Genomic DNA, 15452 nt, shown 5'->3' on the forward strand with positions numbered 1-15452 from the left:
TAATTACTAAGGCAGACTTGTGGGACTCCAATCGTGCCTTCCACTGACATTTCTGCTCACCAGTAGGACAACATTAGTGCCCGAGTAGGAAAACTGTGAGCTGGAACGGCACTACGACTCGTGCACGGCTGTGTATGAAGCACATCGATGTAGTTGTATGCCAAACACTACTCTCTTGTTTCGGCGGATCCATTTGATATGCCGACCAAATGCGTTGGCAGCCACTTCCGCTCTGTGTCAAGGCGAGGTGTTAATTTGTTTTGGTCTAGCTCTGAAAATGTGAATGTTTGTGTTGCGAAAGAGGTTGGGAGCGGGGGTCGCTGGGGGTTGATGCTGTCCTGCCCTTTGACACCGGGCGGGAGACCTGTCTCCCATCCAGCCAATTTATTCCGATTTATAACTCCCGAGGCACATGTCGGTAAAGGATGTGCTCGTGTTTTTGACGTTTTTACTCTTCTGCCTGTTGCCAGCTCTCTCTCTCTCACATACAAACACGGCAGAGCCAACCAAGCCTTTTTGTACGTTTTTTCAAATGTCAAATGCGAATTGGCATCTTTTGTGGCAGTCTTGATCAAGCTTTAAACATCTTGCTGGCGGGCAAAAACTGAAAATAGACAGCCGTGTCGACGTGGCAGCATGTTTCAACATTTGGAGATGGAAACATTTGAAAACAGGAATGTTATCATTGTGGATTAAAGAAAGGAAAAAGTGTTAACCTCGTTTATCGGGGGGTTGCTTACAGATTTTGTTTTGGTTCATCCCCACCATTTGCGAAAACTGACTTCATGCTTGCTAAGCTCTTCTTCCCCTTAGCTACCGTTCAATTCTAAACTGCCCCCAAGGCTAACGGTTTAACCCTCAGCATTTCTTATCCGTTCGTTTATAAAATGCGCAAAAATGTTTGCGTTCCTACAGTGGAGCGGTCGAGACGATTGTTGGAATGCGAGATCCATAAGTGTGATGTCAACCAAGGCGCATTTTATCGTCTTTACAAGTCAATGATGATACTTTTCTGCCTGTTGCACGCAAACAACCTGGGCGGCTAACACTAATGTCATCAGATTTTTGCTTGGCTCGTACCTCGGAGACAAAAAAAAAAAAAAAAAAAACTCATCCAGTTTATGATGTCAGAGATCTCTTCAGCCTAAGCCTTGTGAAAAGCCCTTCTTGCCTGGAGGAGATCCTCTGTTTGAATAGAGGTATGTGGTATTACGTATCTTGTAGCTGTTTTTTTCCCCCTATGTCAACCCAAGAATATAATAGCGCTCTGGAGACACCGATATTGATTGTCCCTGGGCTGTGCCAGACAAGGTTATCCTTATGTGATTTCTCCCATGTAAACACAACGTAGTTTGCTCTAGTGGATGCGTCGTCACTCGGTAATGTTGTTGTTTTTTTTTTTGCCGGGTGAATATCGTACTAGTCGGAATGGTAAACCCTCTGTTGCAAGGGTATCAAACTCATTTTTGTCGCAGGCCATTTTGGAGTTAGGTCCTATGATGTACACACACAGAAAAAAAAAACATGGCTTCCGGGTTTTGAAATCTGTCAACTATTTGTTTGTTTAATTATTGTTCAAGTGAGCGTAAACAGGGAAGCCAGATCTCAACATTATTTATTACACATGACAATTTGGCATTTCGATACAGACTTCAGCAAGCATCATGGAAGTTGACACACACGATTTGCTTTAACGGGCCACATAAAATGACATGGCGGGCCCAAACTGGCCCCCCGGGCCTTGAGTTTGACACCTGTGCTATAATGGATGGCTTTGTTTTCTAATTATTGTAAATTGCCTTAAATTCTGCCAGTATTGACGTGGAAAGATGCCTTTTTTTTTGTTATTCCTAAAAGTGGCAGAATTCTTTTCATGAGTCCACAAATTCCTTCACGCTTGTAGCTGACAGAAAGGTGCCGATAGCCGCGATTGTTTTTGGTCCACTGACAACTTTCTAGCCGTGAAAATCGCACAGGGGACCAAGCTAAATTCACCGCACTGATTGGTAGACTCAAATGTGAACTGTAGCCAAGCCAGCTGAGTTCTGGATAAGCCCCCCTCCCTTGACTGGTCTCATCACTCACTTCCCGCAGGCTTCCTTTTGCTGCTTTGCGGTCCAAGCCACGGATATCCTCAGGAAGCTCTCTCAAAAGGACTGGGCCGCGACCCCCTTGTTTCACTTTCCTCGATCTTCTTCCTTTTCTTTGACCGTTCGTCAACTGCATTTTGTGGAATTCTTTCTAATATTTCTGAGATATTGTAAATTATCTCTGGCGTCGGGTCGAAAGCCCCCAAAAATCTTTATCGCGGTTTCGTATAACATCATTCATAGATATACGTGATTTTCATGTTTTTTTTTTTAACTTTCATGCTAACGCTACGTCAGGTGACGTTGAAGCTCGTGTGTATCCATGCCAGACGGTGCGTACGCCGCCACACAAAAACATGAGTACAGTTACAGCACAAAACAAGTCAGCTGTCGGTTATTTTAACCGGCTGAGCCAGTCCCGAAGTTACGTAGCGTGTGAAAGTGATCGCGCCAGCTGTCGTTTTCTTGACATAACTTGAGACACCCGGCTCCATTGTACACACTTTGTCATTGTCCTTTCCCAAAAGAGGACAGTCGCGAGGCCAATTTGGGTAACAATGTCACGGATACCGGCATTCGGCGTCACCCAACACCGGCGCTGTCAGGAATGTAAGTCCAAAAGAATTGACCAGAGCGAGTATTATGGTTTTACCGCTAGCATTTTAGCACCTGGGGATTTTTAAAAAAATGTTTCCTTGTCCAAGAAAAAAGTACTTTTTGAACTCTGCAATGCCTTCAAGTGTAGCTTGAGGAGAACTGTTGAGTGATCTGAAGATTACCACTGAGCTGTGAAGTTAATCTTGGAGCGCAGTTTTTCCAAACTGCAACCAAAAATCGACCTTGTGTGCCGGCCGCACAGCCTAAATGAGATGTAAATGGGCTGTCACTTATGTAACTCTTTTCTACCTCGGGTACCGAAAGCGCTTTCCACCGTTACCTCATTCACCTACTTGATGACGCAACATCAAGAGCGACTGGGGGGGGTTCAGTCGCTTGCTCAAGGACACTTTGACACGGTCCATGAAAGAGGCAAGCAGTCCGTCGAGGCAAGCCTTCATGGTCTCTGGAACGTTATGCGGAGAATTCCGTGGCCAATTGATTAAGCGCGGAAAGTTGACTTGGCCTTTTGACCATTTCCACTCGCCCAAATTTTGCGGCGGTATTATGGAGTCTATAGCGCAGATCACGCCATCAATTTTTATGAGCGAGGGTCGCACATCTTGACGAATCCACTTGCACTAAGACATTGCTTATGCTATAAATCTGTTGAAACGTTTGGCAGCCTCCTTCACAAGACGATGACACATGCGCCTGACTGACAATACACGCAAGCATTCCTACGCGTTAGTTCTTGGGTGTTGTTTTTATTGTTCCAAGTCAATCTTGGGAGTCGGTCCCTCCCTTTTCGCTCAGGGCGGAGGAGCGGTTACGTCATCCCGAGCAGTTTGACTCTCTCAAACTCTTGTCGCCAGCAACTTTGAAGTGGAAGTGTGAGATTTGGTTTGGAGTTACTGAGCATACAATGGGAGCGGAGCCAAGATTTGCAGACCTTGGCTGTTCACTGCTCCGGCTGCGGTTGTTTTAGGCAATACCGAAAGATGTTGATCAAAGACTGGCAACGTTGTCGTTAACCCCGACATGGTCACTCAAAACCGTTCGTTCGGCGAGGTTGGCGGCACAGCTGGAGTCGTCACTTCTGCCGGCATGATCAAGCTAATCAATCCATCATGCTTATTAACACCTCCCGAAACTTGCCTGCGGCTAACCAGGAAAAAACACCCACATTGCGTGATTTTAGCCGACCAAAACATGCGCAGCATATGTTTCTCGGAAGAGCAAAACTGCTCAGGGAATGTCCCTGTTGAGATTTGTCCGTCAGCTGGAACCATGTGTTCGGACGCAACTGCTTTTGTTATCCAATGGGAACGCAGCCAAAACGAGACGTTTGTTGTGCGTGTGTTTTAGAAGTCCCATCGCATATCACGTGTGACCCTCAAATACTCCAAATCACGGAGTGAGTGATTCTCGTCTCGAAATGAAATGTATTATTTTCCAGTAGGTACTCCGGTAGTTCTGTTCAGGGCACTCTCCGCCTGCCTCGGGTTGTGTTGGAATCTCCTGCATGTTAAAACTCATTCACTCCCAAAGACGTTTGTAAACGTCTTTTCAGACTTGGTCTAGAATTGGCTGGTACTGAATGAGTTAATGTGCGTTCTCTCTCTCTCACACACACACACACACACACACACACACACACACACACACACACACACACACACACACACACACACACACACACGTCTCCGAAAGAAGACCCCGTGCCAGTGTTTGCATGTGTCACTGGCAAAGCCTCACATCCACTCACAGTGATCCATTTATCCGCGGCCTGGCACCCGCATAGTGAGTCCAGTTGAGAACGTCTGAGAGAGACTGTTCGGACCCTCGCGCAAGTGACTCAATGCTAGTTGTCCGCCCGGATCAACGCTGATGAATATTTATCGAGGCCTATCGTTGCAAGGGTGACCTACATTTTTTACTAAGACCAGACTCCGAGAATGCATCCTGTCCACCATCTAATGAAAAAAAAGATCCAGAGGATGCAAGAAAGGTTCTCATTAACTGGTCTCTGGCCTTTCACTCAGACCCCTTGAGTCGTCAACATACCCGACAGGTTCCTGTTCGCTCTTAGTGGTTGAAACCTTTCCTCCCTTGACCCACAACGCAAGTGCAGCAGACAAAGACAGGAACTGCGGCGATCTGAACTGCAGCGAGCGGAAGACTGTGTTTTGATTTTGGGTGTCAGTAAACATCCCAAGGAGGGAAAGGGCATGCGGGTTCGAACGGGATAAGGACCATAAACAAACCTCGGCCTGACAAAGATGGCAACAAAGAAAAAATGAATGAAAGTTCAAACAATGCTGACCTTTTTATTGAAATGTATTCAGAACGTTTCTGTTTGTATTGTGCATGTGCAAGTGATTATCCAACAGGAACAATGGCGTTATAAAAAGTTTTTGCAATGGCAGCGCTTTTCCATTCCTTCCTGGATGTTCTGAGACTAAACATCATCTTCTCTTTCTCTCTACAGGATGGTTCCCTGGGCAACATAGATGACCTTGCTCAGGAATACTCGGAATACTACAACACCTGCTTCAGCGACGTCAGCGACCGTATGGAGGAGCTTCGCAAGAGACGAGTGTCCCAAGAGCTCGACATGGTAAACAAACACCCGTCGCTCCTTTCTGCCACTTAGCCATCTCTATCTCGGAGTCTTTGTCCCTTTTCGCCTGGATGTAGGATAGTGGGGCACCTCTTTGGTTGCCTAGCTGCAAGCAAACGTTTGAAGGAATGCAGCGGGTGGTACCACAAAGGTTGTTTGCGCCGTGGTGTTCTCGCCACAAAGCCCGCATGTAAACAAAACCGCGGATCCTGTCAGGTTGATCAAAACCTGTTTCTTGAGCCGCGCCAATGACACGTCAAGAGGTGTAATGAAGTGTACACGGCTGATCGACTGCTTCCAGCGCTCCGGCCCCGCCCCCCCGAAAAAAATTGAGTGATGATTCTGATTTTGTGATGATGGTCATGTTCCATCCGTGAGCCCCGCTGGCTGGCCTCCCGTTTTGTCGAAGCTGGGAAGCCCCCATCTTGAATTACTTGTAAGTGGAAAATGATGAAGTCACGTTGGCGTTGCAGAGACGAAGTAAAAAAAAAAAAAAAAAGTGATCTGTGAGTTTGAGGGCTGTGGTAAAACCCCATAAATGTGTGGAGGACCGACCTCCAGATGCCGATGGCGTGACGCAACAATCGGACTCAAGTTATTGCTCACACATGCCGCACGTGCATTCACGGAGCGCGACGGTGGATCGACCACCTTGTATCTTTTCACTCATGCCGTCATCGGCGCGCTTGTTTTTGGTGGCAACAATGTGGATTTGGTCGGGTGGACAAGGCGCTGATCTATCGAACGCGTCCTTTTTCGCGACACATCAAAGTCGTTGACAGTGGAAATGGTTCAAGCATCTGTCGGTGTGTTCTTGCTGTGTGGCCTGGGGGGGGGGGGGGGTAAATCTAATATTTGTCAGTCATCGTAAATTGCCTGAAGATAATTTGAAACGGTCTCATCCAAAAAACTGGGGAATGAGAATGAATTGGTGGCGAGGGGTGGGGGCATGCGCCTGAAGGAGGATACGGACTGGGGCGAATGGATGAGTGGAATGAAGCGGAGGAGAGGTGAATTTGAGAACCCGCAGCTGTCGCGCCACTCTGCGAAGTTTGGCAACAAAATATCGAGAGGAGAGGAGGGAACACGGATGAGACAACCCCCTCATTGAGGTTCTCGCAAACGGCGCAGACTCAAACCCACGCTGTATCGATTTTCTACTTCAAGCCCTTTCTAAAATGGTCCCGAAAAAAGTATTCACACATCACAACGCCATTTTGTAAAAAAACTAACACCAGAATATGGCAGCTCCAATGTCTTACTTTTAAGCTATTGCTATCAAATTTAAAACAAGGAGGCAGAATTCGTTTTAATGCCGCGCGGCTGTCGACCTGCGGATTGATGGCGGTAAAGAAGGTCACAATCAATGTCGGTGACGAGATGTTAATTGCGAGGCATTTCCAAAGTGGCTCTCGAGAGGGACGAGGCCTTTACATGAAAGGCCAAAGTCTTGTAAAGGGCACAGGAAGATTGGTCTCCACAATACCGACCCCCCCCCCTTTTTTTCCCATGATTGTCTTTCTTCCGCTCTCATTTAAATGGCGAGATCATTTCGAGTTAGATTACATTGTCCTTCATTCTCCTGAGTTTATCCATCAAGCAGCAAGATCATGCAAAATAAATTCCGCCAAGTAGCGCAAACAGACAATATGTTTGATCGGTTCAGTCTCGAATGAGTCGCGGGTTTCGAAAATGGACTGTTAATGTTAATTTATCTGTCATTGTACTTTGTAAATTTTTTTTTAAAAATGTCCGTTTATCTTATTCAATCGTCACAAGTTGCTGTTCTTGGCTATCGGTCGTGAGTTAGTGGTTTACATAGTTGATACAATGGCCCTGAGACTAACTGGAATTCAGGGTGTAGTCAGAGCGATAATACGATAAGAAGGGTTGGAAAACGGCGGGGGTGGAAGTCACCCATCTTTCACTGTTGTTTCGAGTGGAAGTTGCGTTTGGACATTGTTTTTGGCTTTGTTTTGTTTCGCGCAATTCGACCGCTACGCCTCTCAGGGGGCCCTCTCGTTCACACGACGACGGCTGTCGAAGTAAAACATACCTCCTCTCCTATTTAGAGCCGATGATGGAGGCTCTCGGAGACCGCAAATCCACTCCCTGCCGGCCGTGTTGTTTCTCTGTATCTTCGTTAGCTCGCGAACAAAAGGGGTAAATCAACATCCCCTCGGGGAACGGGGACCGATGGATTAGATTAGCACTGCCATGCTACGTTTTCCCAGCAGTCTTTATAGAGGGGAATCCCGTTGCTATGCTGATGATACAGAAATATTCGGAAGCCTCAACTAGACAACTTTATATGTAGACGGTAGCTAACAAACGGGCATTACTGGGAAACCCGAACGCAATTGGTTTATTGCGCATTGCCTGACTTTTTAAGCACAATTGTTTGGGTTGTTTAGATGTCAGTGCACTGGAAAGTTGCACAAGGAACTGTTGTTGACGATGCAACTTTGAAATGGAAAGACCCTCCTGCAAAGCTTTTTCAATTACTTATTTTGACGATTGTGTATACCAGGGGTGTCAAACTCATTTTCGCCGCAGGCCAATTTAGAGTTGCGTCTTCCCTTGGAGGGCCAATGATTTGCTGTGGCGGGCCACATCTGGCCCCCGGGCCTTGAGTTTGACACCTGTGGTGTATATGATTAAAGTTGAAATTCTGAAAATGCAGACAGGACGACAATGACGAGACAAGATTTGTTTCCTAGAATGGATGGATGGATGGATGTCTTTTTGGGGGGGTTCTGTATTCTTCTTTATTTATACTGTATATATTTTTGGATGGTATTTTCCTTGATGTTTTCGAGCAAAATTTGACTTTAACTTGACAATTTTCTCCAAGATTTTTTTGGAGTTAATGATCCAAAGACGGAAGGGATGCACTGCGGCCAAAAAGCAATCGGTAATATGGCTGCAGGGTTGATCCTCTTCAGTTTAATCAGCATGAAATATGATTCAAGCATCCCGTAAATGTCATTTCAAAGTTTCGAGGATTCAAATGCGCTTTTGAAAAGTTAAGTTGATTCGTTTTTTGGTGTTTTTTTTGAAGAAGGAAATTCTTCTTTTAGGGATGACACAGTCGAAGCCTCAGGAACGACCTCAGGAATGTTCAGCGATCAGTTTTGAGCTTGGCGGTCGAGACCGTGAAAGTGTTTTGCTTCGCCGTGAGGCAAGCTGCCGTGAGGCAAGCCGCCGTGAGGCCAAGTTGTTTAGCGAAGTGGGTCAGATCAGTGAGGTTACGACGACGGAGAAGAAGAAAGAAATGCAAACGCCAGGTGCTTGTTTGTTCTCTCCCCCCCCCCCCCCCCCCCCCCCCCCGGGGCATTAGCGTCGAAACGTAGCCCGCAGCCGTTTTGTTGCGTTAAGATTTCCTTCAAATAATGCCGGCCCTCCTTCAATGTTGAGATAACCTGTCGGCAGGTGTTAGTTTTGTAATTCTTATTGCGGGATTTATTTGTCGGCCTCCAGAAGGTGACGATGTCATTGGAATTTGTAATCACTCTGCTCTTTGCCTTTTGAATTGCAAAAATAACGTTGATCCAAAAAGGCTTTTGAAACGCTCGACACTGTCGACACAAGTATGCCTGTGCCGCAAGTGTGGCCGTTCGCACTAGCGCGCCACTTTTTGGAACAGAAGAGGGTAAGAGGTGTGACCGAGTGGGCTGGTGCTTTTTCTGTTTTACAACTGGCTCCTGACAACCGGCGTGTTTTTATGTGCACGGCCAGTTCCGCTTGGTTGAATCATGCCATACTGGTCCCGCAGCTTCACGACTATTTCTTTTGGCTTTGCACCAGGCTTTCCACCAGTTGGTACATCGCTAACGCTCGCCCACCCAGACTCGTCAGACCACGCCAGCTGGCACACCTCCACCGAAGCCACCTGGTCTTTCGGGTTTTGCCGCATATCCGCCCACCTTTCGCTTAGGAGCTTGGCAGCGCTGCGGTATCTCCCGCCGACGGCGGGCTTTGCAGTTATGCTTGGACCAACAGTTGCGATTTACCACTCGCACGGGGTATTTCTACGCTCTCCCTCCTCGTAGACTCTCTGTGAGCCAGAAAGAATCGAAGCTCTAGTCTTGAGTTTGCCATGTGTCGAAATTGGTGTACAGTGGTACCTGTATTTACGAAATGTATATGTTCTGGAAGAAATTTCTTAAACAGAAAATTTTGTAAGTAGGAGACGCGTTTTCCATGTAAATGCCCTAATCCGTTCCAAGCGCCCCCAAAATTCAGGCATAAATGTTTTAAAAAGCATAAAAATGCAACAAAATATGGCACAAATGCATGTTACAATTAGATTATTGCCCAATGAATGAAGAAATTGAAAATCAATCACTTGCACTTTCCCCATTTCTTTCATCTCAAGCAATATATTCGAATCATTGCTTGACTGCAGCTTCCACTACCTTTCTGTTTCGTGGCCATGTCACATTGAGTTTGTTGCCTTCCGGTCGGCAGCGAGCGTGATCCTCATTAGAGGCAAACATGCTCTCGCTATGCTCCTCTCACCTGATCTTTGATTCAATCCAGTCACACACAAGCCATCAGTGCCGGCATCGCAAACAAGCCCGCCGACTGATCTCCACGTTTTGCCCGCACGCACGTCTGTTCACGGCGAGGTAAGCGGGGCAACATCGCGGGCTGGTGCCGGCTAGTTCATGCAAAGGATAGCGTTGCCTCCCATGGGATTGGGTTTGTGTGAACTCTCCTTCATACGCCCACGTACAAACCTGGCAAAAACATTGATTTTTCGCTGTCAGCAAAGCTTCGGACAGAAATGCGAATTTTACCCCCGTAAGCTTTTGCATGAATTTTTCAACATCAGCGCCCTCGCTCTCACAGATGTTTTTTTTTCCCCCCACTGATCTTTCTTGTTTCACGCATTCAAAGCCTCCCTCTGTGTCAAATATTGAAGTGGGTGGGGGGGGGGGGGGCGGTGGAGGAGTTCTATGTCTAAATCTGCCCCCCCCCCCCCCCGTGCCGAAATGTATAAATCTTTGTCAGATGGTGTGCTTTTAATGTGCGGCATGCTGGCCAACCAGCTCATAACGGGGGAGGGTTTTTTTTAAAAATAGATTTTGCCTACACGTCGGTGAGACTGTCCTCGCCGGCGGGGAACATGAAAGAGGATCTGATAGCCAAAGCAATCTCCTGCCACTTTCTGCGAAACGCCGCGACGTGCCACCGAGCGCTCGCTCACCTCGTCGGCGGCGGCTCGCTTTCTTTGTTCAGTCACATCGTTGTGAGCGGCTCAGTAGTTTCGACTCGGCGGGGGGGGGGAGTGCCAAGGTTGTTTAAAGAGATTTGTCGTCACTTTTGAAAGTTCTGCTTCTACAGCAGGATGTCGTTGGATGATTTCGATGCTTAATTGGTATTCTGTTCGACTACTCTTGACTCTTATCAAGTACAACTTTATTGTCAAATGTACAGCACAGATGAAATTTCCTTCCTCTCAACTCATTCAATACCAGCCAATTCTGGACCAAGTCTGAAAAGACGTTTAAAAACGTCTTTGGGAGTGAATGAGTTAAACAGACAACAAGAGGAGCCGCTGCGGGTGCCCGCGCTGCCATCAAAAGAACACTTCACATAAAATAACAAAATAATACAACACAACACATAAAACAGACAGTCGTGCAGTCCTAACCACTTTTCCCTCACACGCTTTGTTGTTTAAAGCAGTTTGAGATGAAAGAGGAGCGAATCAAAGTGTCCTTTTCACCAGTGGATCAAAGACGTCATGTTGAAATTTGCAATCGTCTGCTACAAGCTAAGCTTGAAAGCAACAAGAAGCTGTAGCATCCATTAACGAAAAAGAGAGATTGGCTCTCTTCTCCTGTCCCATGTAAATCCGCTTCAATTCTAAGACACGACTCCCAGTTCCACATACGCATCGGCACTCTACGCTGACGCTTAGCAGTATAAAAAAAAAAGTTTTCCCAAAGCTTCCTGACATGCATCCTGGCAATCTCATAAAATCACTTCATATTCCTCTGCTGGAAGGAATAAAAGAATCATTTGTGTAGTCTGAGCCAGATACCTGCCATGTCACTTAAGAGAATAGTTCATCCTTGCCGGTCGGGACAAATTGTTTGTGGGCTATTTTGACATGGCCTGGTTTGCATCTTTGGAAAAATGGGGGGGGGGGGACAGTGTAAAGCTAAAGCTATTTGTGAGTTGAACAGTTTTATGGGCCTGGCATTAGCTGTTTACGTACTGACTCATTGCCAAACAGTCATAAAGAAGGAATGCCCCACCCCCCACACGCACACAATCATGATCAGGAAGTGCGCCAGTAAATTTCGGAAGGTGATATCGGGGTTCAATTTCTAATGAGTGTTCTGCGGTGTTTCATCTGGGAGGAAAAAAATATCATTTCTCTTTTTCTGTTCATTTAAGATGACTTCATTCCTCTTTTTTGATAAAAGGTCGACGACCAGCCTGGGAACATGACGGATGTCACTTCCTTTTATGCGGGCACGTCGCTCCCTTTGGCGAGATTAACACGCGTTTGCCTCCATTGTTGGACTTGATTCTATTCTGGGCTTTCACTAATGATTCTACTTAATGCCTAATCTACATTTTTCCGTTTCTACATTATGCATTCTGTCATCGGGCGTCCTTGAGTGACAGGGTGGAAAATTAAAAGCCGTCACTCATTGAATTATTTCAGCACAGTGCTTTTACAAAGCGAGTCCAAATGACCCATTAAAAAAAATAAAAATAAAAACGGTTCTCTTCATTTTAGGTCAGTGGGTCAATTTGACCCTGAACAGAAGATGTTAATTTCTCACACCGTAACGGTAAAATTCAAATGACAAGCCACTAAATATTGATGGAAATTGGTCGAAAAAGTGAATGAGAGATAAACACCTGCCTGCTGCGATCTTTACTTCAAATTTTCTATCATTAAAAGAAACCAATACAAGATGGTAAAATATTTTTTTGAATTAGACCGCTGCTTGCCAAGTAGTGTGCTCCATTTTTTTTCCAACGGTATTTCATAACAAGAAATCGATTGTAACTTGTAATGCGATTATTATGCTCCCTCATTACTGCAATGTTCAACTGCAACAATGTGATTTTTTTTTTTGTTCCTGTTTCAAATGGCCTCATAATGAATTTTAATGACTTATATTTTTAGATTCTTTGGCAACCCACCTAGGCGGGAAAGTAATTGTGCTCCGCTGTTTCTTGCCCATTAGTGAGCTCCATTTAATGTCTCCATTTTTTTTTTTTTCAAAACGTGGCACCTACATAATGTAACTTAGTGATATGAACCTTTGATGAATTGAATTCATTCACCATTTGCGTCAGGAATGGGATTTTGCACGTTGAATTGCATCACACTTATTTCCCGTGCTTTTGGGTCACTGAGAAAATAGAAAGGAGAAGTTGTCTCGGAGGATATTTTTGGCACCGGTGACTCTGAAAATTGCTCGAATGAGGAGTTCCGCTTCGTAACATTTACTATAACGCATGCCGAACGCGTCATTGTCATTTTAGCAGCGCAAATGTGGGATTGTGTGTGACATGAGTGACTTGGAAAAAAAAGATTTTTCAATAGCATGGGGCGAGGTACATCCACTATTTTAGAAAAGGGCAATTAAAACAGGTCACGTCGCTTTTTACGAAACATTAACTTGTTGAGCAAACGAAGGGATGGCTGCACGCACATGCTCGTATGTTTGTCGTGACTTGTGCGGCGGCTCTGTCGACATGGCAGAATGGGTTTCCCACATGCGGGGTAATATTATGAGTAAATATGTCCTCTTATAGGTCTGCGGCCACTCGACCCCTTTTTCCCCCTTTTGTTAAAAAAAAAACAACAACAAAAAAAACACAAATGCTGGACAGTTCTCTAACATCTCAGGTGCCAAGTTCCAGTCCTTGAGGGCCGCCGTCCTGCATGTTTTCCATCTCTCCCTCAGGCTTCTGCAGAGCTCGCCGATGAGCTGACCTCTGTTCTCCATCTTTGAAATATACTCCATGATGTTGACTCACCTTTTTTTTCCTGTCCCATAGGAGAAACAAGATCCAAACATCTCTTTGCAGCTCCGCAACGAGATCCAGGTATGTCGATGACACATGCACGCCCACCAGCCACTTCATTAGGAACAGAACACAATTTGCCATGGAAAAGTATTTATTTCAGGGGTTAGACTGTCGCTATGATGAATCATTGAGTAACTCGGCTGCCTACAGAGAAGTGAACTATTATTGTTTCAATTCCCAAGTTTCAGTGGGGGGGGTGCTTCTTGATGAACTTGCCCCTTATGCAGTTAGGACATCGGAATGTATACAAAGCCTATTGTGTGGACAGCTACTGCACTGAGCGAGCGTTATGCTTGCGGGTTTTAACTCAGCTGTCTTTTCTCCTCAGGAGTCACTGGGCTTCAGCAGTGAAGTCTCCACTCCGGAAACGGACAGAAAGTAAGTCCACTACCCCAACAAAGGAGCGAGCCCTTTGACTGCTGTCAATGCAGTATCAAACAAAACATCGTGTTACATTTAGCTCCCCCCCCCCCCCCCCCCCCCCACGCACGCACAAACGCACTTCCACTCGCTCCTCGTGTGATTGATGGAACTGCGCGGCGAGGGGCTTCAAGGATAGGGCGCTGGAGCGCGCCCGCGGGCAGTCGAGGTCAACCTCCTCAGGTGGAAAGCTGCCACTTTACGAGATGAGTGCAGCCAGACGTGCGAAAGAGGAGATGGCGCTGTGTTTGCTTCAAGCCGAGGAGCATGTAGACACATGAAAACACGGGTTTACTGAACTCACGCAATGGAAAAGCACTGAACGTAGCGAGCGCGTTCCCCAAAAACTGAACACGGCGGTCGATTTGGATGTATTGTTATTTTACACATAAGCTGCATGACCCGTACTTTTATATCCCTCGGCCACATCGTTACGGCGCTGACAGGAAAATCGCTTCCTTCTTCTGACGCGCTCGCTCCAGCAGGCTTTTGTCCTTTCCTTCCTGCTTTTGTGTCCAGGCGGTGGCAGGAGGGCGAGAAAGGCGCATTTTAGAGGGCGATGGCCAAATGATAACAGCCCGACGAGCATAGACTAAGACGCTTTGATTAAACCGGGTTTGGGCGCAGTTCCTGTAACACATAAGTGTTGACATCACTGCAGGGAAATGGGTCAGAAAAGAAAAATGCCCCCACGTTCACTCCTTGGTTATACCTGCAGAGCCTGATCTGTTTGAAATATTTTGCCTGTGATGCTTCATTTGCGTAACTGACGCAGCTAGCTTGGCCACCCTGGACAAGATAAGTGGAGAAAATGGATGCATGCTTGCTTACGTAAATACCTAACATGACGCAAAAAGGTCTTATTTGTCATATTTTGGGGGAGACGGTCACCCCGGCGTGACCCTCTGCGGGCTCGTACCGTTCAAGTGACAAGCATGCGCGGCAGAGGAAGCGCATACCACAGACTGGCCTCTCGCACAGATGTATATGTTGCACGGAGAAAAGCCCCAACGTGATGGGAACCAGATGCCAAATGATTCGGAATGACGTCTTCCCCTTTTGCCTTCGACCTGGCTGCTGTGCTGCTCGTCTTCCTGTCAGTCTGTTTTTGTTTCGCTCGGAGGGCACTCCCCGTTTCAAGAACGCATGACAAATTCCCTTTGCTTACATCAAGCAAAACGTCACGACTGTAACGCAAAGCTTCATCGCGGGTGCGGGTTTAAACCGCAGCCCGACCCTTATAGGGGTTTGGGCCGCGATTAATATATTATATTAATATATAATATTAGCTCTTTTAATATACGCCTTTAAAAAATAGACTCGAGGGGGGGGGGGGATCTGATTTTTGCTGTTTTGCTTAAATTAGAATTGGCTGGTACTGTACTTATTCAGTACCAGCCAATTCTAGACCAAGTCTGAAAAGACGTTTAAAAACGTCTTTGGGAGTGAATGAGTTGTTAATAATCTTTGGCTGCACCTCACAGCCCCACAACCACCCCGACAAAATCAATGTCACTCCTTGTTGGCAGGAGGTGGGCACACTTGTCGCGGTGCATTGCCGTATTCTGATGACGGGCAGGGGGGGGGGTTCTAGCAAGGGGCTTCCTGTTTTGGGGTATTGTTAGTGAGTGCGAGAGATGGGGGCAGCATATCAA

General features: G+C 46.3%; 1 protein-coding gene across 5 annotated transcripts in view; it reads left to right on the top strand.

The window, feature by feature from the left end:
- The window catches only part of LOC147185694 (SAM and SH3 domain-containing protein 1-like), a 112186-nt gene that overhangs the window by 73134 nt on the left and 23600 nt on the right, over nucleotides 1–15452 (top strand). For 4 of the 5 annotated variants that reach the window (XM_086104139.1, XM_086104140.1, XM_086104143.1 and 1 more), the window contains exons 2-4: nucleotides 5179–5307; nucleotides 13348–13395; nucleotides 13706–13755. In XM_086104139.1, the coding sequence (XP_085960265.1) occupies nucleotides 5179–5307; nucleotides 13348–13395; nucleotides 13706–13755 (227 nt within the window). Of the gene's footprint in view, nucleotides 1–2573; nucleotides 2700–5178; nucleotides 5308–13347; nucleotides 13396–13705; nucleotides 13756–15452 lie in introns of those variants that run through there. The other variant, XM_086104144.1, reaches the window with a different exon arrangement.

The sequence above is a fragment of the Hippocampus guttulatus genome, chromosome 23, assembly GCF_054856545.1.
Source record: "Hippocampus guttulatus isolate MCC_2025c chromosome 23, RoL_Hgut_1.0, whole genome shotgun sequence".
NCBI lineage: Eukaryota > Metazoa > Chordata > Actinopteri > Syngnathiformes > Syngnathidae > Hippocampus > Hippocampus guttulatus.